This window comes from Lepisma saccharinum, chromosome 6 (assembly GCF_977018435.1).
Source record: "Lepisma saccharinum chromosome 6, izLepSacc3.1, whole genome shotgun sequence".
Classification (NCBI taxonomy): domain Eukaryota; kingdom Metazoa; phylum Arthropoda; class Insecta; order Zygentoma; family Lepismatidae; genus Lepisma; species Lepisma saccharinum.
In genome coordinates, this window is record NC_139234.1 from 53,662,393 (window position 1) to 53,689,397 (window position 27,005).

At 36.3% G+C, this 27,005-nt stretch overlaps 1 protein-coding gene across 2 annotated transcripts in view; it reads right to left on the reverse strand.

Annotated features, from left to right (window-relative positions):
- LOC145989394 (venom allergen 3-like) overlaps positions 1 to 27,005 on the reverse strand; it is a 31,824-nt gene that overhangs the window by 1,052 nt on the left and 3,767 nt on the right. For both annotated transcript variants that reach the window (XM_083124736.1, XM_083124737.1), the window contains one exon: positions 25,918 to 26,053. In XM_083124736.1, the coding sequence (XP_082980862.1) occupies positions 25,918 to 26,053 (136 nt within the window). The remainder of the gene's footprint in view (positions 1 to 25,917; positions 26,054 to 27,005) is intronic.

Here is a 27,005-nt window from a genome sequence, read left to right on the forward strand (position 1 = left end):
CGGGTTCGATACCTGGTGGAGGCACATAGTGGTTCGGATCCCACTTTAAGCTGTAGGCCCAGTCCCAATTAGCCTTACTGTGCATAAAGTGGACTTAAAACACCAATTCAATAAAAAACATAAATGTTATGAGAAAAAAATCCCCTTAATTTTTTAAAGCAATCTCTTGAACGAGGTGAGTAAACGCTAATAACAAAATATGCATTTCAGTACATTAGTTATACTAAATACTTTTAAAATAATGAAAAACCCTTGCGCTGGATATTCACTTACCTGGTGTAGAGAGCAGAAACACTCACCAAAGGTATAATAATTATAAAAATAAATTTGGAATAAATGAGTTGATTTTGCTAGTTTATAATAATCATAGCCATAAGAATAATTATGTTAAACAATTTCATCATATCATCACTCATCCTCATCTTCGCGATTAGCCAAAAGTGGTAGAAAAGCGAAATAAAATAAACAAAATCAAATATTGTTAATATTTTTTATATTATTCAAGTTTTATTAATAATCTGCCCGACAGGGAACTTGCGTCCGTGCAGACTAATCCAAACCATCACTTACAAAGATCCACCTAATGTCACCCTAATCTATACCCTCACCACATCATACTCTCCCCCTCAATCCTAAAATCTTTCTGGATAGCAGGATGGATGTCCCTTCTATACACATCATTCCCTACTAACTACAAGGTAACTAAAACTAACCTATAAACTAACTCAAATTAATACTACTAATAAGTTTAATTAATTACCAATCATACTAATGCACAGTAAATAAACAAAAAAAATTCAAAACTCCACTATCGATTGGAGTTTGCAATAAAATGACTAATGACTTTGTACGTAAGAAACCGTAATGGTTAGGGAAGACCACTGTTCATATGTTGAAAGAAATATGCTTGTAAGTTGTGGCGCAACCAGGGACAGAACCCGAGTCTAGTATCCTGTGACAATGCTCTACCCAGGCCCGTACCCAGGATTTTTTTGAGGGGGGGTAGACCCATAGGCGAATTTTATATAAATTTTCTCTCATATTATAGCTATACTGTATATATACATATACACACACACAGGAGAGGGTGGGTAGAGAAATTTCCTCATTTTGTTACGGAATGTTGAAGAACAGCAACCACGTGACATATTTGCAGTTGACACTGACATTTGTTTCTGTCAGAGAGCGAAAAAAATTGTATGATACGGGTAGACTACATGTGTGCATAATGCAAACAATTCAAATAGCCTACGAGAAGCAACATACGTGTGTGGGGTTGATAGATGAGGGTTCACACCCATCTTACAAAGTCCCTGCTTTTCCAGGTATTTTACATAACTGTGTAATGATTTAACATGTTAAAAAATAAGAGTTACACTTCAACTTTGTAAGTTAATAAAATGAATCACGTTTGTTGAACATTTTTGAAAATAAATGAAAAATAAAATGAAATAACCTTTTTATAAGCACTATTACCCAAAAAGGAAGATTGTTGGGGTTACAAATTCTGCCAAGCAAAAATCATTTAATTCCCCTGACTTTTCCAGGTTTTGTAAGCTTTTTTAAAATATCATTTGTTTCCAATGACCTCAGTCCCAGCCTTGTTTTCCTGACTCCTCTAGTTGTCAAGGACTTTGGAGTCAGTGCGAAACCTGTAAATAAATTATCTGAAGGGAACGGCTAAGTGACTTCACCCTGGCAGTGTGTCCGCTGGCGTAATATTGTTTCTATGGCGTATTTTCGCTTTTGGAATCTTATTCGACAGTAAAAATAAATGCCAGTAGCAACCAAGAAGTTATTAAATGAGGTTGCATACATGTGGGATAGAAAATGCCATTATCAATGGCTCTTAGCATCGAATTTTTTGGCCTTGATGTCCTCTGCACACTGTGAAAATTGTTTGTTGTACGGTCACACCAGTGTGTATTTATGTTCAAGACAATTACAAGTAGAAAAGAAGAAAAGTTGCAGTAAAACAAATTCCAATTGACGGAATTTCGTAAATAATAATGTACTTAATTTCTTGAGTGTTTTGGACAAATAACAATACATGTTAAAAGTACTTCAGGCAATTTTTTGCCCCGAAAATCTAGCAACGATTCTGCTGTGAAGTGGATTTTCCTATTTACATAATATTAATTAACCCTAAGCCATTGAGTGGCAGAATGGACATCAGTTGTAGAAAACCCCTGATGTCGGAGAAAGAAAACAAAGTTTTTTATCTTTCTGCTCAGTGGTGGCGAAAAGGGATCACAGACCTTGTGGTGCGGGTGGAGAGCTAAATGCCCCTTATATGGTTGGTTTTGTATTGCAGTCATTGAGCAACCTTTCTTCCATAATGTAAAGAGTATAGAAAATTCCCCTCTATTCTAATGATGTGAAACCTTTGTGATACTGTAATAGAAGAAACCATTCAATAATGAAGGGGTTCCTATTTGTCGAGTGTCAAACAACTGTTTTTGACTCATAAAACGTTCAGATAATTTTAATAATGTACACAGTATTCTACAGAAAGTCCTACATAACCAGTACAATATCTGTAGTGGCGCAAATCTTTCTTCCCTTATAGCAAGTAATGTCCGAGTCGAGGCGAAAAGGTCGAGATCGAGTCATGGATTAAAAGGAATGAACTGTCCCGACTAGATCGGAACGTCTGATAGCCTTGCATCAATGGTTATAGAACTAAAATAGCCCAATATTGCAAACTGCAGACTTCTATAGCTTGCCTCTGTCCAGAAACAACCTATTCATTTGTGCAAGGACAAAATCGAAATTCATGCAAAATTTGAAAAACCATCAACGTAATTTTTGCAGGTTTTTATATGTTCAAATTAAAATTTTTCATGGCTCGAGGGGAGGGCATGCCCCCCCTGCTCCCCTTCGGTACTGGCCTGGCTCTATCATTGAACTTCAAAGTCAATGGGTCATATTTAAAAGGGGGGGAGATGGGATTAAGTGTTCGGCAGTACGCAGGGTAGGTGCTCAGGGCTTGAACACTTGTTCAATATTGCTCTCTTCCATATACGCTGGTCTAGTGAACGTCACTTCCGGCGCTGTCGCCATAGCAACGGTATACCTGGCAAAATACAACGCGCTGTCCGTACTTTCCCCATGCAGTTAGTATTGGAAATAATTGCAAGGTATACCTTTTGTTCTTAGTGACAGGGTTTTTCAACGAAAATGGTAATATGTACTATTACACCATTGTAAAGATTAGATTCAGAAGAATACGTACATAAAATACAGGTTGCTTACAGGTGACAAGTTAAAGAAGAAATGGAAGAACAAAAGCAGGAACTTTATGAAAGTGACCGGCAACTTACGATTTCTTCGGTTTCCGCTACACAGTCTTGTTGACGGGTAAATGAACGTAAGTCGCATAGTTTCTTGTCTGTGGTCAGATATGTCTTATTTCTATGCGTATGATTACAATCATTGTGCACATTAGGCATATTTCGTGCCTTTGCACTAATGGGTATTCAAAAACTAAAATGCATTTTCTCGATCGGTAGAATACATATGTGTAGTAGCCTACATAGTCATAGACGTCGAAATAAATTCTTGTAGGGGTAGTCAGGCCATTGACATATTTTAATAGTAGTAATAGTAATATTGGGAGTGTCTAAAGTGATTTCAGTCAATAGCCGGAACAGCACACACAAATGAATAGGGACGAGTACTGCTCTACTAATATCAACAACAATAATAAATGCATATGAAGATAACAATGGTATATTATTATTATTATTATTATTATTGATTGGTTGATTTGGTGCTTTAAGTCCACTTTATGCACAGTAAGGCTAATCGGGACTGGACCTACAGTTTAAATTGTAATCCGAACCACTATGTGCCTCCACCGTATTATAATTATTATTATTGCATCCAAAGTAAATGTGTAAACCCAAGGTGTATCACGTCTGTTATTTCAGTAAATTAGGTTCGCATTTACATCTTAAACGAATGGAACTTTTCAAAATATATTATGTTCTTGAATTTTCAGAAATTCTGAATAATCGTAAGTCGTAAATAAGTGATTTCTAAATGAAAATATTTTACTCCCATTTATAGATTATGAGGAATTGAGATAAATAAAATCATGTTGAGACAATTACGTTATTTTATCACAGGAACACAACACACAACTGACAATGGCAAACTGACAGGAATACGAAAGAAATCTCTCTCCTAGAAGCTTATCTTCCCGTTTCTTGGAAATTCACCACTTTTCCGAGTTATGCATATCACTGTATGCATTAGGGACTATTGAACGAAAGATTGAACATGTGATAAATGCAGTGGCGTAAATAACACCCCCGCAACCCCCGCAAACCCCGCGGTTCGGGGGGGGGGGGAGCGCACGGGCTTCGGGGCGCAGTAAGAATGATAAACTAAGAAAGACCGATAGTTCACAAAAGGTTTACTTTCGGCGTTAAAATATATTTTCAACCAAACATATTATATTTTATGCCCCTACAACTGCAAACAGAAAATGTTAATCAGAAGTAGAAAGTGGATTAGCAGATTAGGAAAACAAAACTTCATTAGCTGAATTGTTTACGTAGCCGAAGGGTAGACGACTGGCAAGAGAACGCGCTGGCAACTCTGATTTTCACCCTACTTACAATTTTTACCAAATGGAAAAGAGAAGTTTAAAAAAATTTTCCTCGACGAAATGATTTTCAAAGCTAAAATTCATCAAAATTACTTGAGAAGCACAATGTCAGGAGTGAGAGCGAACGAGCTCGAAAACTAGACTTGGCCAAACTAGCAAACGAGAATTTGCTTCCATGAAAAAATGCAGAGGACTGCTAATGATCATTTGAAAATATCGCAACTTTTGTAATAACAGTCTGTTTTCATATATAATTATAATATATAATTTTTTACACTTTCTCTGTTGTCTTAACCTTTCGTATCAGTTTTTACATTGATTGAAATGACATGTATGCATTTTCATATTTTTATATACCTAATATAAATGTGGGCGTGAATTAATATTTTAGAAAAGAAATATATTTTTATACAGGGTGTTTCTAAAGGTCGTTTACAACGCTTGGGAGGTGATTCCTCACACGAAAACAAGCAAAAAGTCTAAGTTCCATTTTTACGACTGAGGCTTCGTTTCCGAGATAGGAGCCTCGCAAAAGGTGACAAAGTGAACGTCACACCTAACTGGGACGAATACTATCACAGATAGAGAGGCGGTTCCAAGGGAATCATAAAGGAATCGTATGTGCTCAGTCCGGAAGTCACTATGAAAAGTTCACTGCACGCATGCGCAATGGAGTCCTCAAAGGAATTGGGGATTTCCAGCAACAACAATGCATGGAAAAGGTATGTAACGCAGCAAGAAGGACCGTGACAATGAGAAATGCGTTCAAGACAACACATCCCGACCTCAAACATCAAAACATGACCACCGAACACAAAATCCGAAAAGTTGAGCACGGTTGCATACCCCAGTTACACGCGAGGAATGAACGAATCATGTCATGTGGCATACGAGAGACAGGAGGAGGGAAAGAAAAACACAATATCAGATGATTGCGACAACGTGTATTTTTACACGCGACAACTACGTAATATCCCCCCCCCCACACACACACAACAAACAACAAATGCTACAATATCTTACGCACAGACAGTCCGTGTCACTGTACACCAACTGAAGATGTCACTTTCACCACACAAAGGGGGTGGGGAGCAATACCAAAAGTGTTCTCACTGGTATTTGCCGAGGGCAATAATCACAGACGGTTTTCAAAATGTCTGCCGTTTACTTCTACGCCCGTCACAGTGATAAACATTAATTAAGGATGTTAATGTTTTTCAGAGAGCATTAGCAAATTTATATCAGATTGGTGGAATATCGGTATCAGTAAATTTTATATACTTATCAGTAGGGCCCGGGACTTTATGTTATAACATATTTTTAATGTAGTTTGTTTATGTTTATATTGTGTAGTAGCACAATTGTGTTGTGTAGTTGTTGTGGTGTGTTTGTGTTTATATTGTGTTATAGTTGTGATGTGTTTGTGTGTGTCTTGTGTAGTAGTTGTGCTGTCTAATGTATTTGTGTCCTTCTTGTGTAGTAATTGTGCTGTCTAATGTGTTTGTGTTTGTCTTATGTAGTAGTTCCTCCATTCATATTGGGGGTTAGGCGTAGAGCTGACAACTCTGCACTGTAAAAAGACATGTCAAGAAACAGCAATATAAGGCCATGGATGTTCCCAAGGTAAAATATTCCGGAGGTAAAATAGTCCCCCGTTCGGATCTCCGGGTGGGGACTACTTTGGGAGGTCCCTGGACTAAGGATAAGATCTACATTAGGATTAAGGATATTAAATTAGGCACCTGGAATGTTCTGAGCCTTTACCGGCCTGGGGCATTTCAGTGTACAGTTAATGAGATAGTTAAGTATAAATTAGATGTAGTAGCTGTCCAGGAAGTTAGGTGGCCAGGAGAAGGGAACTGTAAAACTAAAAATTATACTTTTTTCTATGGTGGTACTGAAAATCATAATTTTGGAACAGGCTTTTTCATAAATAATAGAATTATCTCGGCTCTTAAAACAGTAGAATTTATTAATGATAGGATATCATATGCAATTTTACAGGGTAGGTGGTGTAAAATTATTTTAATAAACATACATGCACCAACGGAAGATAAAGATGATAATACTAAAGATGATTTTTATACAGAGTTAGAACAGGTCTTTGATAAATTTTCTCAGTATGATATGAAAATTCTGTTAGGTGACTGTATGACGGTATCAGTATGACTACCATCATAATGTGAAAAATAAAATAATTTTTTATTACTTGAAATTTACGATTTGAGGTCGTATTTGGTAGTTTGTATTTGTACAAAATTAATTTGCATCACTTTGGCTTTGTTCTTATTTAAGTACATATCCAAACTTCACGTATTTACAATATTTTCATGATTTAGCGATGTAATTTGGTTTGTGATCAAAAATATGCTTACCGAAAATTGCAAATTTATGCATAATCGCACATATGTTTGGTTTTAGCAGCTTTTATTTGCTCTTTCATTAGTATTTGGGCGCAAAGATGTATTTGAATTGTATTATTAGCATGTACTAACCATTTAAAATTAATTTTGGTTTATTTTCGATATAAACTTACGATTTGCTGTAAAGAAGCGCCTTGTAGAGTAATCCCAGAGTTGAGAAGTAATCCTAAACTTGGACGCATAGCCAACTCGCATAAAGGGAAAAATCCAACTTGAGAATAAATAACCTTTTTCCCACCCAAATTGTAAAACTAAAAATAACTGAAAAAGGTGAAATAAAATACGTAAACATGTAAAAGAATATTGTAATAACTATTTTATTGTATCTAAATTATTTTACAAGCGTTTTTATGCATGATATTTGTACAATTCAAAATTTGTAACTTGAAATGTATCCGCAAGTTTGTATACTGTGAAAAAAGTTGTAACAGTGTGAGTTCGGATACACTGCTTGATCTTTAAGATCACCGACGACGAGAATGGAGTCGAAAAATTTGACAAGGACATAAATGGGATCTATTATTCTTAAAAGAACAAGATTCGTCCGATATATGTGATTATTTTGTCACATAAAGAGCAGTAGCGGTTTTGATCTTCGGAAACTCCGTGAAGAACCTTAAAAAAGTGAAAGAATATGAAAATAGTGAACGGTTACAAAGTCGTAATAATGGCAGCCATTTTCTCTCGCAACTGAACTAAAAGATAAGTATTTATTACATGCATGTAGCTACAAATGAAAGGCCTAGAAAGTTAACTTATAAAAGTGTTTAATCTGAATTTGGAGAGTTTCATAAACTCATATAAGCGTTTATAAATATAATTCGTCTTGAACTGTGCTTCGTCGTTTTCACGCGTTGTGTGAAAATTATCTCGTAAAAATCTTTGCAAGATCGCAAGTAATTACAAATGATAATGATATGACTTGACATCTTATCAAACGTGAAGAAAAACCTGAAATGTGTAGAAATGAAATGTTTTGCAAGCTGATGCTTAGTTTTCTCTGAATGTTCATTGAATGATGTGTAAGAGTATGTGCTTCGACTTTGTTAATATTTTCTCAAAATACATAAGTCTTTTATACTTGATATGTGATAATTTTCCTTAATTCCTGTGAAAGTTAATATTGATATTAGTGTTGCAAGTTCATTTATGTGACTATTTGAGTTGAATTTTAGGTAGCTGATAATGTAAAATATAAAAAACAATTTTCTTTAATTTAATTTCTTTTTATATAATTTTGATCTCGACCGTGTACTTAGCCGAGGAAAGAAGGTCGTCGTAGATAGATTAGTGAGACTCATTTAGTCTCTTAATTCTTAAGAGGTAATTTTGCAAAAATTATTTAATGTTGTAAATTTGTGTTTAACTTGCTAGTCTGTTACAATATTTAAAAATGCCGGAAACAATTGAGAGAAATTTCACACTTGCGGACATAGTAGGATTGATTAATGCACAAAATAGTGACATTAAGACTGCTTTGCAGTTACAAAATGGTAAACTAGACGCACAGAATAGTAAAATTGACTCTGCTTTGCAGGTGCAAGCAGAACAAAATAGAGAAATTAAGACTGCTTTGCAAATACAAGCAGATCAAAATAAAAATGTAGACACAACTTTGAATGCATTAACCGAAGCACATAAGACTCATGCCAAAGAATTTAAGGATCTTAAAATGGATATAAGTCAATTTAGAAACGAATGCATGCTTAGATATGAAAAAGTAGAGAAAGATTTGCATTCGCTTGACACAAAGGTAAAAGTAGAATTGGTATCCTTAGCTGAGGATGTCGATAATAAAATTGAGTGTGTGATAGACGATCTGTCAAGACAATTTGACAAGAAGCTAGAGAAATGTTACCAAGCTTGTGAAGAGAATGCAATGTCTTTGTGTAAAGTTAGTAAAAATTTAGGTCAGGTTCATAGTGCAATAGATCAATTACAGTTCAAAAAACCGTTAATGAATATGACAGCTAAGGGTAATCGCTATGACAAGTGTGAGGTTGATTACGAATCTGATGTAGTGAAACACGTCAGTCAGTCATCCAAATTTACACCTGACGTTAATAATGATAGTGAAGAAGGTAAAAATGTACAATATGTTAAGGTTGATCCAAATTGTGACATGGTAAATGATTGTGCAGTTACTAATTTAAATGTCAACATTAGAAAGGCTATGTCTCTGATTGAGTCAAGTTTAACAACCATGGTCAATGATGTACTGACTCCTGTAACGGTTAGAACAAATTTGACATCGAAGAATGAAAATGTGAATCTAAAGCAAGATGTTTTTAGTGAGCTTAATGATAGGCAGGCTGATCTAAAACATGAAAGCCATAAAGTTGTAACTCGACCTGGTGATGGTTACGTTCAGCATGACTACAGTAGGTGTAGACACCTTTCGGGTGCAGTTTCTGACACAGAAACTGATTGCAGCATCAACTCAGTACATGATAGTACATGTGTAGAATATGGTCCGTATTGTAATACTAGACTGGCTAATAAGAGAAATAAGTTAAAGCATGACAGGTTAACTAGTAGGGTTGGACATAATGTAAGCAATACTCCTCACATAACTTCTCCGACTAATGTTTCAAACGTTAAACATTCGGAAGTTGATCCGTCGAATGAGACGTTTAAGGTTAGGTATAAGCCAGTAATTAAACCACAAGATTTGAGGCACTTCCCTCATTTTGATGGTGTTTCCGCAGATATTATACCATCTGAATTTTTAGAAAAGGTGGAGGAAAACCTGGAAATTTACAATATACATGAGAAAGAGTATATGAATTATTTACCTAAATTGCTCACAGATTGTGCGCGTACCTGGTACATTGAAAATAAATTAAAGTTTAAGACTTATGCTGAGTTTAAGTTAGATTTCTTATCCCACTATCAAAATGATAGATGGAAATCTGTAAATTTGACCAAAGTTTTAAATACACCTTACGATAAAGATAGCAAGGAGAACTTATTGCAGTTTGCGAATAAGAATTACAAAAAACTAAAATCTATACAACCACACGCTGACGAAGCACATCTTATTGCTCAATTATCTTCATTGTTGCCTTATAAAATAAGTGAACACTTGGTGGTGAAAAATATTCACACACTGAGACAAACTTTGCAGGCCATAGAAAATTTTCAATCTTTAAAAAATAATTCAACTAGGTATATGGATTCTAGTAAAGCTTATGGTAACCAGAAGTATAAATCTAAAATAGCTAATGTATCTATGTTTAAGGAGCAAAATGACCGAAATATGTCTAACAGAAATGGCTTAAGAAACTTAAGGTCTAATAATGTGGTAGGATCTGCTCGTAAATCCTATGCTAATGGTAGGACATGGGTAAGAAATGATCAGATTTCTAGAAATGTGAATTTGGGTTCGAGGCAGGAAAACTCTTAGATGCTCCTGATACAGGAGGTGTCTTGAGCATCAAAGAGGTTGAAAATCCTCCTTTTACCAAATCTCAGTATAATGCACGCTCGAGTGAAGTAAATAATAACCATCATGGTGATTTAGGTGAGTTCGTTCCTAAGTTAGGGGATCATCAATTACTTGGTGACAGTATGCTAGTACGATACGCTAATAGTATCTTAGGTTACAAATGGAATACGAATGAATCTGCTTCCAGATTCATAGGTTTGTGTGTCTCTGGACAGACCATTGATGATCTGCATAGGCGTGTATCAAATGCTAAGAAACTCTCAGACAAAATATTGGTCATGATAGGTACCAATGATTTAATTAGGAAACGTAATGTGGAACAAATGCAGTTATCCTTCAGTAAACTCTTGAATACATTGAAAGGTAAATGTGCTGAAATTTCAATATTGTGTTTGCCACCTCTTCCTAAATATATGTCATCTCCTAATGAACACTTGTGGCAGACATGGAATGATTTCAATCTGTATTTGATGTCACTACACGACGAGTTTAAAATAAAAGTATACAATTTAGCACCTTTATTCTTCTTGGAGAATGACCACATAGATAACTCATTATTCCAGAAATTCCTTGGTCATCCGTCTAGAGGTAGAGTAGATATGATACATTGGAATTATGCGGGAATGAATAAGGTTAAACAATTTTTGTACAGTATGAGTTTTGGTAATACACCTTGTACATCTAATGATAAAGTGAGTAGAGATATAAAAGTGCAAGCTACTGTGCACAATGTCAATGTTAGTCATTTTAGGGATGCAAACAGCATTGAATGTTATCCCGATGAGGATAACGTTTTGTCCTTGCGGGAAAACTAACAAGCGACCTTTGTTTTAAAGTGGGTGATGAAGGTCAAGTTAACAATCCCACTACTGACCACATTAATTTAGGGAAATGGGAAGAATTTCATAACAGTGATGAATATGAATCAAAAGAAATTCCAACACCAATTAATGCTCTCGGCAGTAACACACTTACTGCAAAATTAAAAGTTTTAATATTTGATAAATTTTATACTGCTCTCTGCGACACTGGTGCAGAAATTAGTCTGCTTTCTAATACTGTTTGGAAAGAAATTAATATTAAGGCCAGTAGACCCAGACTCACTCCTGCAGATAATGTGAGATTGGTGGATTTTTCGGGTAATAAGAAGACCAAAGTATTAGGTATGGTTAAACTGATCATTCAAATAAGTAATTTGCAATGTTACGTTCAGTTTTTGGTGGTTCACAATTTACAAGTGGATATCATATTGGGATTAGATGTGTTATATGCACTTCAAGCATCATTAAATTTTAAAGATCAAACAATAACATGTGGCTCCGATGAAGAACGCACTTTCGCGCGCTTCATGCCAATAATTGAAGATAGTAATAATTTGTCTTATTTTGAGTGTTCTCATGTCAGTAAGTATAATGGCTTGGAGAATAAGTCCAAGTTCAACATGCATAAGTTCAAAGAGTACATGAATAAGGCTGATTCGCTTTCAAACGAGCAAAAAACTTTATTCATAGAGTTACTACTCGAATATCAAGAAATATTTTCTGATAAGCCTGGTTTGTGTAACGATTACGTTCACAAAATGATTTTAGATACAGATCTACCTATAGTAGGTAAAAATTATCCTATACCTTTTGCTTATAGAGATCAAGTACGTGAACAAATAAAAATCATGCTTGATTGGGATGTTATTGAGTTGTCTAATTCAGAATATCTGTCTCCACTTTTAGTAGTCCCTAAATCTGGGGGAGGTATTCGCTTATGTGTAGATCTCAAAAGAGTAAACCAGCATGTTAAGCTAATTCAAGTGCATCCCATAAAAATACAAGACTTATTGGTAGAATTTCAAAATTGTAAATACTTCACTTCGGTGGATCTTTTGAATGCTTTTTGGCAAATAAATCTACATCCGGACAGCAGAAAATATACTGCGTTTATGTTCGAAGGTATCTTATATCATTTTAAAAGAGTTGTATTTGGTTCGGTAAATGGTACAGCTGTATTCGTCGATGCGTTAAATCGTGTGCTTAAGGACTGTAGAGATTTCGTTGTAGTCTATGTTGATGACGTTATCATAAAGTCTCAAGATTTTGCATCTCACATAATGCATGTAAGAACAGTTCTTGAAAAATTGAAGCTGGCAGGCATGACGTTGAAACTTGAAAAATGTGAGTTTTGTAGATCGGAAATTAAATTTTTGGGTCACATTATTACTTCGCAGGGGTATAAAAAAGATCCTAAGTATGTAGATTCTATTGTTAATCTGCCTGTGCCCAATTCAGTTAAGCAATTGCAAAAAATCTTAGGTTGTTTTAATTGGTTGAGTAAATACATAAAAAATTATGCCATCATAGCACAACCTATGTATGACTTATTGAAGGCTGGTAAGAAATGGCAATGGAACGACCAAGCTTCTACAGCTTTTAAAACATTAAAAAATAAAGTTAGTGAACAAGTACTTTTATCTTTTCCTAACTTTTTACACACTTTTTATGTACAAACTGATGCATCAATAATAGGTGTTGCAGGATACTGCTATCAGCTGATTGATGGTAACATCAAACCTCTCGGTTTCGTGAGTAGATTGCTCAGAAGTTATGAAAAATCATACACTTCTACAGAATTAGAGGTTTTAGCAATATTATTTACTATTGATAAGTTCTGTTCTCTGTTAAAAGGCAGACATTTTATTATCATAACTGACCACAAGGCACTTACCTGGTTAGAAACGGCGCACACTTGGAATGCACGTTTAACTCGTTGGTTTGTACAATTACAACAGTATTCATTCCTAGTACAATACTGTAAAGGGTCGGAAAATGTAATTGCTGACGTTCTCAGTAGAACATTTCCGATGCAAGAAGGGCTCTTGTATCATGTAAATTCTTTGCAGTTTAAAGAAATATTAGGATCTATCATTAATATTGATGATTTGATTGTAGCACAAGAAAAAGATGATGAATTGAAAGAAGTTAGGCAATATATTTTGCACTCTTCAATTCTTAATGATAATCCAAGAAGTAGAACTTGGAATGAACGTTATCTACTAAGGGACAATATTTTGTGTGTTAGAGACTTTCATAACGTGCAAAAAATTAGAATTTGTGTTCCAATAACATTAGTAGGTTCAATATTGAACAAATTTCATGACTTATCGGGACACTTTGGTGCTTATCGTACACTTTCTCAGATATATAGATACTTCCAATGGAAAGGTATGAAGAAAGATGTACAACAATATGTAGCAGACTGTGATTTATGCATTCGTACTAAACCGAATAAGCATCCGTCTAAACATTTAGCCAAAGTACACATTACCGACAAGCCTGGGAAAATATTGTTCATTGATTTACAAGGTCCTTTCACCATGGGTCCTAAACGTGAACGCTTCTTATTTACCATATTGGATGCAGCATCCAGGTATTTGGTGGCATATCCAGTGACTAATAGCAATGCTGTCACGGTACTGAATAAATTGTGTCATGTATATTTTGTACATCTGGGTATTCCAGAAAAAATAATTTCGGATAATGGACCACAGTTTCGTTCATGTCTTTTTAATACTAAAATGAAAGAATATGGTGTCAAACTTATGTTTACTCCTCCTTACCACCCTTCTTCCAATATGGTTGAACGGTATCATTCGGAACTTAACCGTTTAATGAGAGTATTGTGCATCGATAACCATGCTAAATGGCCCCAGCAAATATCCATGGCTTTGCATTGGTTAAACAATGCTATCTCCTCACAAACTGGTTTCGCTCCAATAGAATTAAGGTTAAATAAAGAACCTAACCTACAAATAGGAAATGTCATATTTGATGATGGTACACATCAGTCATGGAATGACAAACTGCTTATGGCTCAAATTAAAAGTCATGCAGCTAGATCCAAAAAGTTAAACAAATTAAATAGTAAACACCAAAATAAAATATCCATTTCTACTGGAAATCTTGTTTTTATCAGAAATAGACAAAGAGATATGGATGATAATCCAATTAAAAAATATTGTTTTCTGTATGAAGGTCCATACTTGTGTATAAAAAACTTTGGTGATTCTCGTATATCTGCCTTACGTTGCAGTGATGGGATTCTTCTGGAAAACATTGCTATTGAACATGTAAAATTATGGAAATGTTCAAAAGACAAGAAAATTTCTTGGTTGAACACTTTGCATAATGCAAGTAGCACACATAACGATGTGGTGCAAAATATACTTGATCAAACAATGCAAGAAAAAAGTGTTATTTCTCCATCTGTCATTACAGATGTGTGTACAGTTTGTTCATGAAACAAACTTACCATTATTGAGGTTAGCCATAGTCGGTAGTATACCTCGTATAAGAATTTATAGTGTACTTAAATAACTCTCGTAGTTATTCCATGCTTTTAGAGGTTAGCCTAAATTGGTAGTACACCTCATATAAAAATATTAATGTGCTAAGTAACTCTTATAGTTATTCAATATTTTTCTTTGGTTGGCCTATAAATGGTCGTACTTTAAATACATTTTTATTATAGTAATAATTTAGATTTCGTTGTTAGGATTTACCTCATGGACAGTGAGATACTTATTATAACATGAAACAATTCAGGCATCAATGTCACACTTTAGCAATAATTGATAGTTGAACTGTGATAATATGTAATTTTATGCCTATATGTCTAAGGTACAAGTTACTCAAGTTTTGGTTTATAATACCCAGGGAATGATACCAAAAATCCAAATGCTAATTTTAATGTGAATTATTTTGAGTATTTTGATTCCATAAAATGAATCAAATACTCACTGTGTGTTGCAAAAAGTAAGCCAAGAGATCCATGAGTTGATCCGAGCTCGTTGCACATGCGGTTATGCCATAGAGCATAAAAACTTGGGGTAGGTTCACGTAAAAGGCAATAAGTAAGTCCTATAGTGCCACTCAAGAAACTGAATATGAAAAATGTTATTAATATTTTTTGTCAATATTATTGAGTATTAACCATTTTATTCTAAATGGCGAAGGTTGACAAAAAACTTAATATGAAAAGTGTATAATTTTATTAGCATAGGATATTGAAGGGTACATTTTCTTCAAAAGTTGAAACCTTACTCGAGCGGTTTCTTTTTGGTATGATTAGATTAAGTGAGTAATAAGACATTATTAGTACTGAGCAGATGAGTAGTACTGAAACGTTAAGATTGACTCCATGTAATGTATCACATACTGAATAGTATCTGACTTTTTGGTGTGTTGATTGCTTAAATAAGTTACATTCGCATCTTATTAATAGTCATGCTACTTGAGATAGCAGTGTATGCAGTGTTAACATTAAGTAAGCTCTAAATTACTGGTTTAATTTTCAATAGAAAGTTTTCTCACGTCCACAGCAGTGTGAATTTCCTCTCAACAATGTTGTCGTTCATTATAATTAATATGAAAAATGTAACGCATATGTTGGTAGTGTTGTGTCAAATATAATTTAAATATTTAGTGTACATGTATGTGACATGGAAGACAAGCAAACTTGTGATATGATAACTTTGCAAGTTGTTTATTTCAATATTGTTGTTTTTATTGTCAATGTTATTGAGCAGTAACCATATTGTAAATGGTGAAGATTGACAAAAAATTAATTGAGCAGTAGCCATGTTGTAAATGGTGAAGTTTGTGAGTATTGTCTCACATAAACAATAACTTATAATAATTTTATGTTTTCCATTCATCTAACTAAAGTGTATATGTATAATTTTTGTAGCTCACTCTACTAGTAATCATGTAGCTACAAATGTGTTAACGTATTAATTTTTGCTTTTGTTTGTCATTTGACATTTAATATTCGTTATGTTATTAAACTTCATCTAACATTTGAAGTTTGTGCTTCATATTTAATATGTATTAATATTACATTACACCATGGTCTTTATTAATGGTGCAACTCAGATAATATGGTTTATTCAGCTTTCAAGGACAGTTTGGTTCGGAAGAGTTTTAAGAGTTATGCATTGATAAAAAAGTACTTTAGTTGTATCTTTTAAGATTTAACCAATTTGTGTCATAAGGGTAACACTTACACTTTCATTTTCTTAATATCTCATCAAGAGATAAGGTCAGTGTATTTTCAGACGATTTAATAGTAGGGTTCTGTGTACAAGATCTCCCTTGTCTGTTTTATCATGTATTACAAGTATGCACCCTACATTAACTGGCGATGCATGAAGAAGTTTATTTACATACACACTAATATTGTTATAGAAACACCACACATCATACAAACTTTTGACACAGAGAGAAGTTTGCTTAAGGCACTCTCAGGTTTACCAATATAGAAATATTATAATTATAGCAACACAACAATATACACACTATGAGATATTTTGGTTTCTTACCGAATGTTGAATTGTCCTGTATGGTTAGTATGTTCTTTTACCAATTTTTTGTATTTTCTTGGTAATAACAGATCTTACCTTGATCTCGTATAATCTTATAAGTTTAGAAAATTGTAAGTTATGGTTTGGCGTGGGTAAGCCCATTGGGCGCCAGTATGACGGTATCAGTATGACTACCATCATAATGTGAAAAATAAAATAATTTTTTATTACTTGAAATTTACGATTTGAGGTCGTATTTGGTAGTTTGTATTTGTACAAAATTAATTTGCATCACTTTGGCTTTGTTCTTATTTAAGTACATATCCAAACTTCACGTATTTACAATATTTTCATGATTTAGCGATGTAATTTGGTTTGTGATCAAAAATATGCTTACCGAAAATTGCAAATTTATGCATAATCGCACATATGTTTGGTTTTAGCAGCTTTTATTTGCTCTTTCATTAGTATTTGGGCGCAAAGATGTATTTGAATTGTATTATTAGCATGTACTAACCATTTAAAATTAATTTTGGTTTATTTTCGATATAAACTTACGATTTGCTGTAAAGAAGCGCCTTGTAGAGTAATCCCAGAGTTGAGAAGTAATCCTAAACTTGGACGCATAGCCAACTCGCATAAAGGGAAAAATCCAACTTGAGAATAAATAACCTTTTTCCCACCCAAATTGTAAAACTAAAAATAACTGAAAAAGGTGAAATAAAATACGTAAACATGTAAAAGAATATTGTAATAACTATTTTATTGTATCTAAATTATTTTACAAGCGTTTTTATGCATGATATTTGTACAATTCAAAATTTGTAACTTGAAATGTATCCGCAAGTTTGTATACTGTGAAAAAAGTTGTAACAGTGTGAGTTCGGATACACTGCTTGATCTTTAAGATCACCGACGACGAGAATGGAGTCGAAAAATTTGACAAGGACATAAATGGGATCTATTATTCTTAAAAGAACAAGATTCGTCCGATATATGTGATTATTTTGTCACATAAAGAGCAGTAGCGGTTTTGATCTTCGGAAACTCCGTGAAGAACCTTAAAAAAGTGAAAGAATATGAAAATAGTGAACGGTTACAAAGTCGTAATAATGGCAGCCATTTTCTCTCGCAACTGAACTAAAAGATAAGTATTTATTACATGCATGTAGCTACAAATGAAAGGCCTAGAAAGTTAACTTATAAAAGTGTTTAATCTGAATTTGGAGAGTTTCATAAACTCATATAAGCGTTTATAAATATAATTCGTCTTGAACTGTGCTTCGTCGTTTTCACGCGTTGTGTGAAAATTATCTCGTAAAAATCTTTGCAAGATCGCAAGTAATTACAAATGATAATGATATGACTTGACATCTTATCAAACGTGAAGAAAAACCTGAAATGTGTAGAAATGAAATGTTTTGCAAGCTGATGCTTAGTTTTCTCTGAATGTTCATTGAATGATGTGTAAGAGTATGTGCTTCGACTTTGTTAATATTTTCTCAAAATACATAAGTCTTTTATACTTGATATGTGATAATTTTCCTTAATTCCTGTGAAAGTTAATATTGATATTAGTGTTGCAAGTTCATTTATGTGACTATTTGAGTTGAATTTTAGGTAGCTGATAATGTAAAATATAAAAAACAATTTTCTTTAATTTAATTTCTTTTTATATAATTTTGATCTCGACCGTGTACTTAGCCGAGGAAAGAAGGTCGTCGTAACTGTAATGCACAGATTGGCAAAGAAGAGACATTTAAACCCACGATTGGTAAAGAAAGTCTTCATGAATTAAGTAATGATAATGGTATAAGATTGATTACTTTTGCAACCTCAAAGAATTTAATTGTGAAAAGTACCACTTTTAAACATAAAGATATCCATAAATATACCTGGTCTTCTCCAGATGGTAAAACTCATAATCAGATAGATCATATTCTCATTGATAAGAGAAGGCATACTAGTATAATTGACGTTCGTACACATAGAGGTGCTGACTGTGCCAGTGACCATTATTTAGTAATTGCTAAATTAAGAGAGAGACTCTCAGTGATAAATCATAAGCAACAAAATCTAAAAGTTCTAAAATTTGATACAGGAAAGTTTACTGATGAAAGAATTAAGAAAGATTACCAAATTAAACTGTCAAATAGATTTGATGTTTTGCAGGATTTAAATGATGATGAAAATATAAATGAAACAGACGTAAATAAGAATTGGGAGCACATACGTAATGCAATAGAATCAGCAGCTAAAGAAAGTATAGGATACCATAAACCGAGAAAAAGTAAGCCATGGTTTGATAATGAATGTCATAATCTAATAGAAATAAGAAATCAGGCTAGACTTAGGTGGTTAAATAACTCTGATGATATAAATCTAAACAATTATAATAGAATAAAGCGAGAAGTTAACCGCACGTTTAGAAGTAAAAAAAGAGATTACTTGAAAAGCAAAATTAACGAAATTGAAACAAACAGCAAAAATAAAAATATCAGAGATTTATATAAAGGTGTAAATGAGTTTAGAAAGGGGTGGCAACCTAAAGTAAACTTGATAAAAGATAAAGACGGTGAATTTCTAGCTGACCCAAGCGATATTCTAAATAGATGGAAGAACTACTTTAATGACCTTTTAAATGTCCATGTAGGAGATAAATCAGAAGTAAATGAAGTACACACAGCAGAACCTTTAGTTCCAGAACCTAACTTGACTGAAGTTAAAGATGCTATTAAAAGGCTAAAGAATAACAAAGCACCTGGCATTGATTTAATACCAGCTGAGTTAATTAAATATGGTGGAAATTCATTAATATGTCAAATTCATAAATTAATTTGTTTAATATGGAATAAAGAAGAAATCCCTCAACAGTGGAAAGAATCCATAATTGTTCCTGTGTTTAAAAAAGGTGATAAAATGAACTGCAATAATTACCGTGGAATTTCTCTACTCTCAACAACATATAAAATATTATCTAACATTCTTTTAACAAGACTAACCCCATATGCTAATGAAATTATAGGTGATTATCAATGTGGATTTAAACGTAACAGATCAACTACAGATCAAATTTTTCACATCAGACAGACACTTGAAAAAAAATGGGAATATAATCAAAATGTCCATCAGCTATTCATTGATTTCAAAAAAGCATATGATTCGGTCAAAAGAGATAAATTATATAATATATTAGTAGAGTTTGGAATACCTAAGAAGCTTGTTAGTATGATAAAAATATGCACCAGTGAAACAGAAAGTAAAATTCGTGTGGGTATTAATATGTCTGACAAATTTACAATTCATGATGGGTTAAAACAAGGAGATGCATTATCTCCATTGCTCTTTAATTTTGCCTTAGAATATGCTGTTAGGAAGGTAAAAGAAACTAAAGAAGGACTAAAATTAAATGGTGTGACCCAGTTGTTAGCATATGCAGATGATGTAGACTTACTGGGGGATGATATGAATACAATTAAAAATAATGCTAAAATATTTTTCAAAACTGCTAAAGAGATAGGTTTGGAAGTTAACAAAGAGAAAACTAAATATATGCTTACAGGCCGAAACCAAGTGTTAGGTAATAATCAAAATCTAATTATTGATAACAACTCGTTTGAACCAATTTCCAAATTCAAATACTTAGGAGTAATATTAACAAATGAAAATTATATTAAAGAGGAAATAAAAAGTAGACTTCATTCAGGAAATGCATGTTACTTCTCTCTTCATAAACTTTTGTCTTCTCGTTTAATATCTAAGAAACTAAAAGTTAAAATATACAAAACAGTAATTTTGCCTGTAGTATTATATGGATGTGAAACTTGGTCCCTTACATTGAAAGAGGAACATAAATTGAGAGTATTTGAAAATAAGATCCTTCGGAAAATCTTTGGACCTAAAAGGGATGAGGAGACAGGTGAGTGGAGAAGGTTACATAATTTAGAACTACATAATTTGTATTCATGTCCAGATATTATTAGAATAATTAAATCAAGAAGACTTAGGTGGGCAGGCCATGTGGCACGAATGGGAGAGGAAAGAGGAGTTTACAGGATTCTTGTTGGGAAACCTGATGGTAAGAAACCTGTAGGAAGGCCAAGACGAAGATGGAGGGACAACGTTGAGATGGACCTAAGGGAAATCGGTAGGGATGGAAAGGAGTATATAGAACTTGCTCAAGATAGGGAAAGATGGAAGGCCTGTGTTGCTGCAGCAATGAACCTTCGGGTTTAAGAAGGCTAGAGAGTTAGTTAGTTAGTTACTTCTACGCAGAGATGACAGCGACGAATCAAGGATTGTCGAGTACGAGCAAACAAGCCAGGTGTATCTGCTACCGTTGCGGCGGCGACGTTGATGCGAGCAACGAGGTCCTCAGCTGATGTGACAGGTGTGTCGTATACCAGGGTTTTCATTTCTCCCCAGAAGAAAAAATCGAGAGGGTTGAGATCTGGCGACCTCGGTGGCCAAGGCACAGGCTCATCCCTACCAATGAACCTATTGCGAAACACGTCATGCAGGAAATGTCGTACATTACGATCGAAATGAGCTGGTGCACCATCGTGTTGGTACCACATTTCTTGCCGCAGTGCCAAAGGTACGGTCTCCAACAGTTCAGGCAGAACCTCACTAAGAAATGCATGATACGTGCGACCATTCAGGCGAACAGGGAGAATGTATGGTCCAATTAAATGATCATGTACTATCCCGCACCACACATTCACTGAAAACCTGTGCTGGTGATGGGCCACAAAAAGTGCATATGGGTTGTCAAAGTCCCATACATGACTGTTTCTACTATTGAAGACATCCATCCTGGTGAAAATGGCTTCATCTGTCCACAATACGTTTGCCCCGAAGTGAGGGTTTGTGTCCAGCTGATGCAACAACCATTGGCAAAACTCCATACGAGGGCGAAAGTCACGAGGTAACAGTTCTTGTACTTTCTGCAGTTTAAAAGGGTGCATTCCTTCATCTGACAACACTCGCCAAACATTCACATGAGACGTGTTTCGTGCCCGAGCGAGCACTCGCGTACTGGTGCCAGGATGTTCTGCGACCGCTGTTAACACATCTTCTGCGTACACTTCGGGGTCTTCCAACTTCTTGTCGCGGTGGTAACACTGACCCTGTTTCACGCAGTCGACTGTCCACTACCTGAAAGAAGGTGTGAGACGGTAAACGTCTATGTGGAAAGCGTTCTCCATAAAGACGCCTTGCCTCACGGCTATTACCACGTGCCTCCCCATACATGAGATGCATGTCTGCTAGCTGCTGGGTCGTATACGCAGCCATCTGTGTAATAGGGAGCTGGAACTGCAAAGTATTGTTTTTGTTTAACACTGGCACACTGCACAAATTGGCCGTATCACCGTACGAACACCACAGACCAATTGTTGCGATACTTGACTTGCCCACTCCACCACGTCAACTTCTTTCAATGCAACATACTAGTACTCTTCAATGCGTATGACAACCTAGAGCGAACTGCTGATCATATCCCAGCACCTGCAACACGATTGGGACGACTGCCGGAGAGAACCAACCCTTCGAGCTCCTCTCGCGGGAACAGCAGTCATGAAGGTCAAACGTAGACTACGAGAGCCAGACTTGCCTGTGCAGCGCTTCCAAAACTGGTCTCTTTTACGTCACAATGATCGCGTGCGAACACTTTTGGTATTGCTCCCCACCCCCTTTGTGTGGTGAAAGTGACATCTTCAGTTGGTGTACAGTGACACGGACTGTCTGTGCGTAAGATATTGTAGCATTTGTTGTTTGTTGTGTGTGTGTGTGGGGGGGGATATTACGTAGTTGTCGCGTGTAAAAATACACGTTGTCGCAATCATCTGATATTGTGTTTTTCTTTCCCTCCTCCTGTCTCTCGTATGCCACATGACATGATTCGTTCATTCCTCGCGTGTAACTGGGGTATGCAACCGTGCTCAACTTTTCGGATTTTGTGTTCGGTGGTCATGTTTTGATGTTTGAGGTCGGGATGTGTTGTCTTGAACGCATTTCTCATTGTCACGGTCCTTCTTGCTGCGTTACATACCTTTTCCATGCATTGTTGTTGCTGGAAATCCCCAATTCCTTTGAGGACTCCATTGCGCATGCGTGCAGTGAACTTTTCATAGTGACTTCCGGACTGAGCACATACGATTCCTTTATGATTCCCTTGGAACCGCCTCTCTATCTGTGATAGTATTCGTCCCAGTTAGGTGTGACGTTCACTTTGTCACCTTTTGCGAGGCTCCTATCTCGGAAACGAAGCCTCAGTCGTAAAAATGGAACTTTGACTTTTTGCTTGTTTTCGTGTGAGGAATCACCTCCCAAGCGTTGTAAACGACCTTTAGAAACACCCTGTATATTTAAACGAGATTGGGCACACAACTGAAAGTTGCGGGAGGGGGGGGGAAACGTTAGTTACTCTACTGGATAAATGCCTGGCGCCTGGAGCCTATTCACCGACCTGAAGGTGTTTTCAGCTTGGCAGCCCATTATTAATTACAACAAATTGTTTTCATTCTAATATTTTTGCATAAAAGAACATGATAAAGTGATAAGTTGGAATAATAACAAGATAATGATGAACAGAGGAAACGGCACATGTTGTGTTCAACCCTTTTGTCCTCGTAATAGGCTCATAACAAAGGAATAGAGGCTACATTGGTTATGTAAAATATTTAACCTGGTTCACATAAATATAAAGAAAGGTAATAAACATCTCTTTTGCACATACACAAAGCTATTATTAAGAAAACTACTGCAAAATTTTCGAAAAAGTGCTAGTCACAACACGTGCGACATCTAAGGCCATGTCCGAAAGGTGCAAGACCGTACTTGAAGCGAGCATCCTCCGGGGATGGTCTTGGATTCCGGTCTTCAAGTCGACTGGAAGTGAAAGTCTTTCGAATTGCACTTCGACTGCAGCGCCAAATACGATCAGTAGATAAAACCAACAACTTGCTGGCCCATAACGTATATCTACCTGTGCTGCTCGCTTTCTACCTCCGTGATTTTAAACACATGAACAACGAGTGCGGAAACCACGTGACCTAGTCACCAACCATCTGTACTGCGAGCTGCGTTCTTGCGTACTTCTGTCCTTGGCGCTCTCGAACTGTACTAGGTGGCGTCACTTCCGCCAAGACCATACTTCGAGTCTGTACTTTGTACTTTTCGGACGGAGCCTAAGTATCGCTTCCTTAATATCATATTCTATCCCTCATGCTTGCTTGCACCCTTCCTTCGACGACGCCTTCTTATCTCATGCATCTGAAACTACGAAAGTGGTTCTCCTTACATGCTAACTCTCCCTCCTTCATTGTTTTCGGCTCATCTTTCCAAAACGTCAGCAACGCTCTATAGCCAACGCCATGTTACCGACCTTAGCAACCACCGTAGCAACCAGTTGTTTAATGCCAATATGGCCGCACCCATGCGCGGATCCAGCAGACGACTTGACCAGCGTATATTAGGCGCAACCAGAAATTAAGTTTCTCTGGGGTCGTGCACAAAAAAGAAAAACATTATTTTATTCAATGATTTATTGCCACAGATACAGCACTTGTCCAGTTACTTGTCAACATAATTCCCGCTGGAATTCAGGCACTTGTCATAACGTGCGACCAACTTCTGTATACCTGCGTCGTAGAAGTCCGCCGCCTGGACGCCGAACCCTTGTGTGACAGCCGTCTGAACCTCTTCGTCGCTGTGAAAATGTTGACCAAACAGGAACTTTTTCAGGTGCAAGAACAGGTGGTAATCACTGGGAGCGAGATTCGGGCTGTACGATGGATGATCGAACACTTTCCAACCGAACCTATCCAGAAGGGCTGCAGTGCGCCTAGCCATATGCGGCTTCGCATTGTCATGCAACAAGATAACCCCGTCGCTTATTCTGAATGGCTCGTTGCAATGTCCCCAGTGTTTCACAGTAACGGTTTGCGTTCACAGTCTCACCTCTGAGCAGAAACTCGATGAGCAGAATGCCTTGTCTGTCCCAGAACACCGTGCACATCGCTTTTCGCGCCGACACAGTCTGTTTGAACTTCGCCCTGCATGGAGAGCCACTGTGACGCCAATGCATGGACTGCTGCTTGCTTTCTGGGGTGCTGTATGCAACCGACGTTTCATCCCCTGTGATGATCCGGTTGAGAAAATCATCATCATCATGTTAACGCTGCAGAAATGTCAGTACCGTGCCCATGCATTTTCCTTTGTGCTCGTGCGTCCGTTGTTTCGGCAGCCACCGGGCACACAATTTCCGGAAGAAGAGGAGTTTGGTAACAATGTCGTGCAACAACGACCGAGAAATCTGCGGGAAATGGCTGCTGAGTTCCGTGATCGTGACGCGACGATCCTCCAATATGCGCTGCTGCGCCTTCTCCACAAGCTCGTCCATAACGGACGATGGCCGCGCACTGCGCTCGTGGTCATGCACATTTTGCCGGCCTTCAGTAAATGCACTACACCAACGACGCACCATCTGCTTGCTCATGACGTCTGGCCCATACACCTGGCACAGCTGATCGGCTGTATGTTTTGTGCGTTCAAGAACTTGATCACCGAACGAACCTCGCACGCGGTGTGAGATGGAATAAGAGCCACCATCTTCATCGCTGCAGCGACGCTACTGAGGACTTTCGGAGGCGTCTTGTAGGACATTCACTAGCCACGGCATGTGCCTCTCACGCATGCGCAAAACAGGTTTTGCGCATGCCTGCCACCTGTGGCCGAGTGGGAAACTTACTTTCTGGATGCGCCTAATATTACAAAGTGCACACAACTAGTTTCATTACTTGGCGAGATACATGCACATGTTCCACGTTCATACAAGACACATGAAAAGAATTACTGAAGCATTTGTAAGCATGTGAGTTGTATTCAAAATCATCAGCACTTATACAATATTACCAAACCTTTCCCAGAGAACATACAGGGTGTTCCAAACAAGTAACCGAAAATATTACAAAAACCACTACTTCTGTTGCCTTTCTTGGGCCACCCTGTATTCATCACGAAATACTGTTACATAGAACCAAACCAAATACACCCATAGAACATAGCCTAATAAACTTACGTAGTGTTCTCTACAACATCCTTTGTAATGTTTGATGCCTTTCTTTTATATGAATCAATGTAACGTTTCCATATTATAGGCGTGGTACTGGTTGAGTTCACTATTAAGAATCGTAATTTATAAACAACCATATCAGCTGAAAGAACAAGAATATAGTTATTGCTTGATACTAATTGACGAATGTTTAAGAGTGAAGTTCAAAGTCGGAACGTGAATTATTTTTCAAAGGTTCTTTCTCTATTTGCCTAAAAACTCCATTTGTCAGAATTCATTTAAGGAAAAATGTAAACAGCATAAACAAATTTAACAAAAACTGTCAACAGACCTCCCTGGCGTGTGCTTAGCACAGAACGGTACGACGCCCGGGGTCCCGGGTTCGAATCCCGGCCTGGGCATGGGTGTTCCTTTTGAGTGTCAATTTAATCATTTCATCACTCATCCTTATCCTCGTGATTAGCCAGAAGTGGCATACAAAACGAAGTAAAATAAACTAAATAAATCAGTCAGAATATATAAAAAACTGTCAGAAACTAATTCGAAAACAAAGTTTGTTTTAAGTCCACTTTATGCTCAGATAGGCTAATTTGAACTGGACCTACAGTTTAAAGTGAGATTCGAAACACCAGTTGCTTCCACCGAATATCGAATTCTGGACCTCTTGATTACAAGGTGTTACAAATTACGGTTGTTAAAAAATGTGCACCAGGGCCTCCTTTTCATTCTCAAATTCGGATCCCCCACGTATAATTTATTTTACACCGAATATTAGAACGAACTTAAGTTTTGGAATAGATTGATTTATTTGAACACAATTACGTTCGAGAACTTATAATTTTTTGCTAATATAAGGATAGAATTTAGGACAGAGATTACTCGACCTAATTTCAATTGCAAAATTCGCAAATAAATCCATCTTTCACTGCTCCTGAGGGACGAAAGATCGGACCACCGGAGAGAACTTTAGACAATGGGTAGGAATGTTTGAAGATGGGAGAAATATTACTTTTGTCCTTCGTTTGGGAGCATAGCCTCATTATACTTTATCAGTACCAGTAACTTGCAGCAGTTATGTATATTTAGAAGTAATG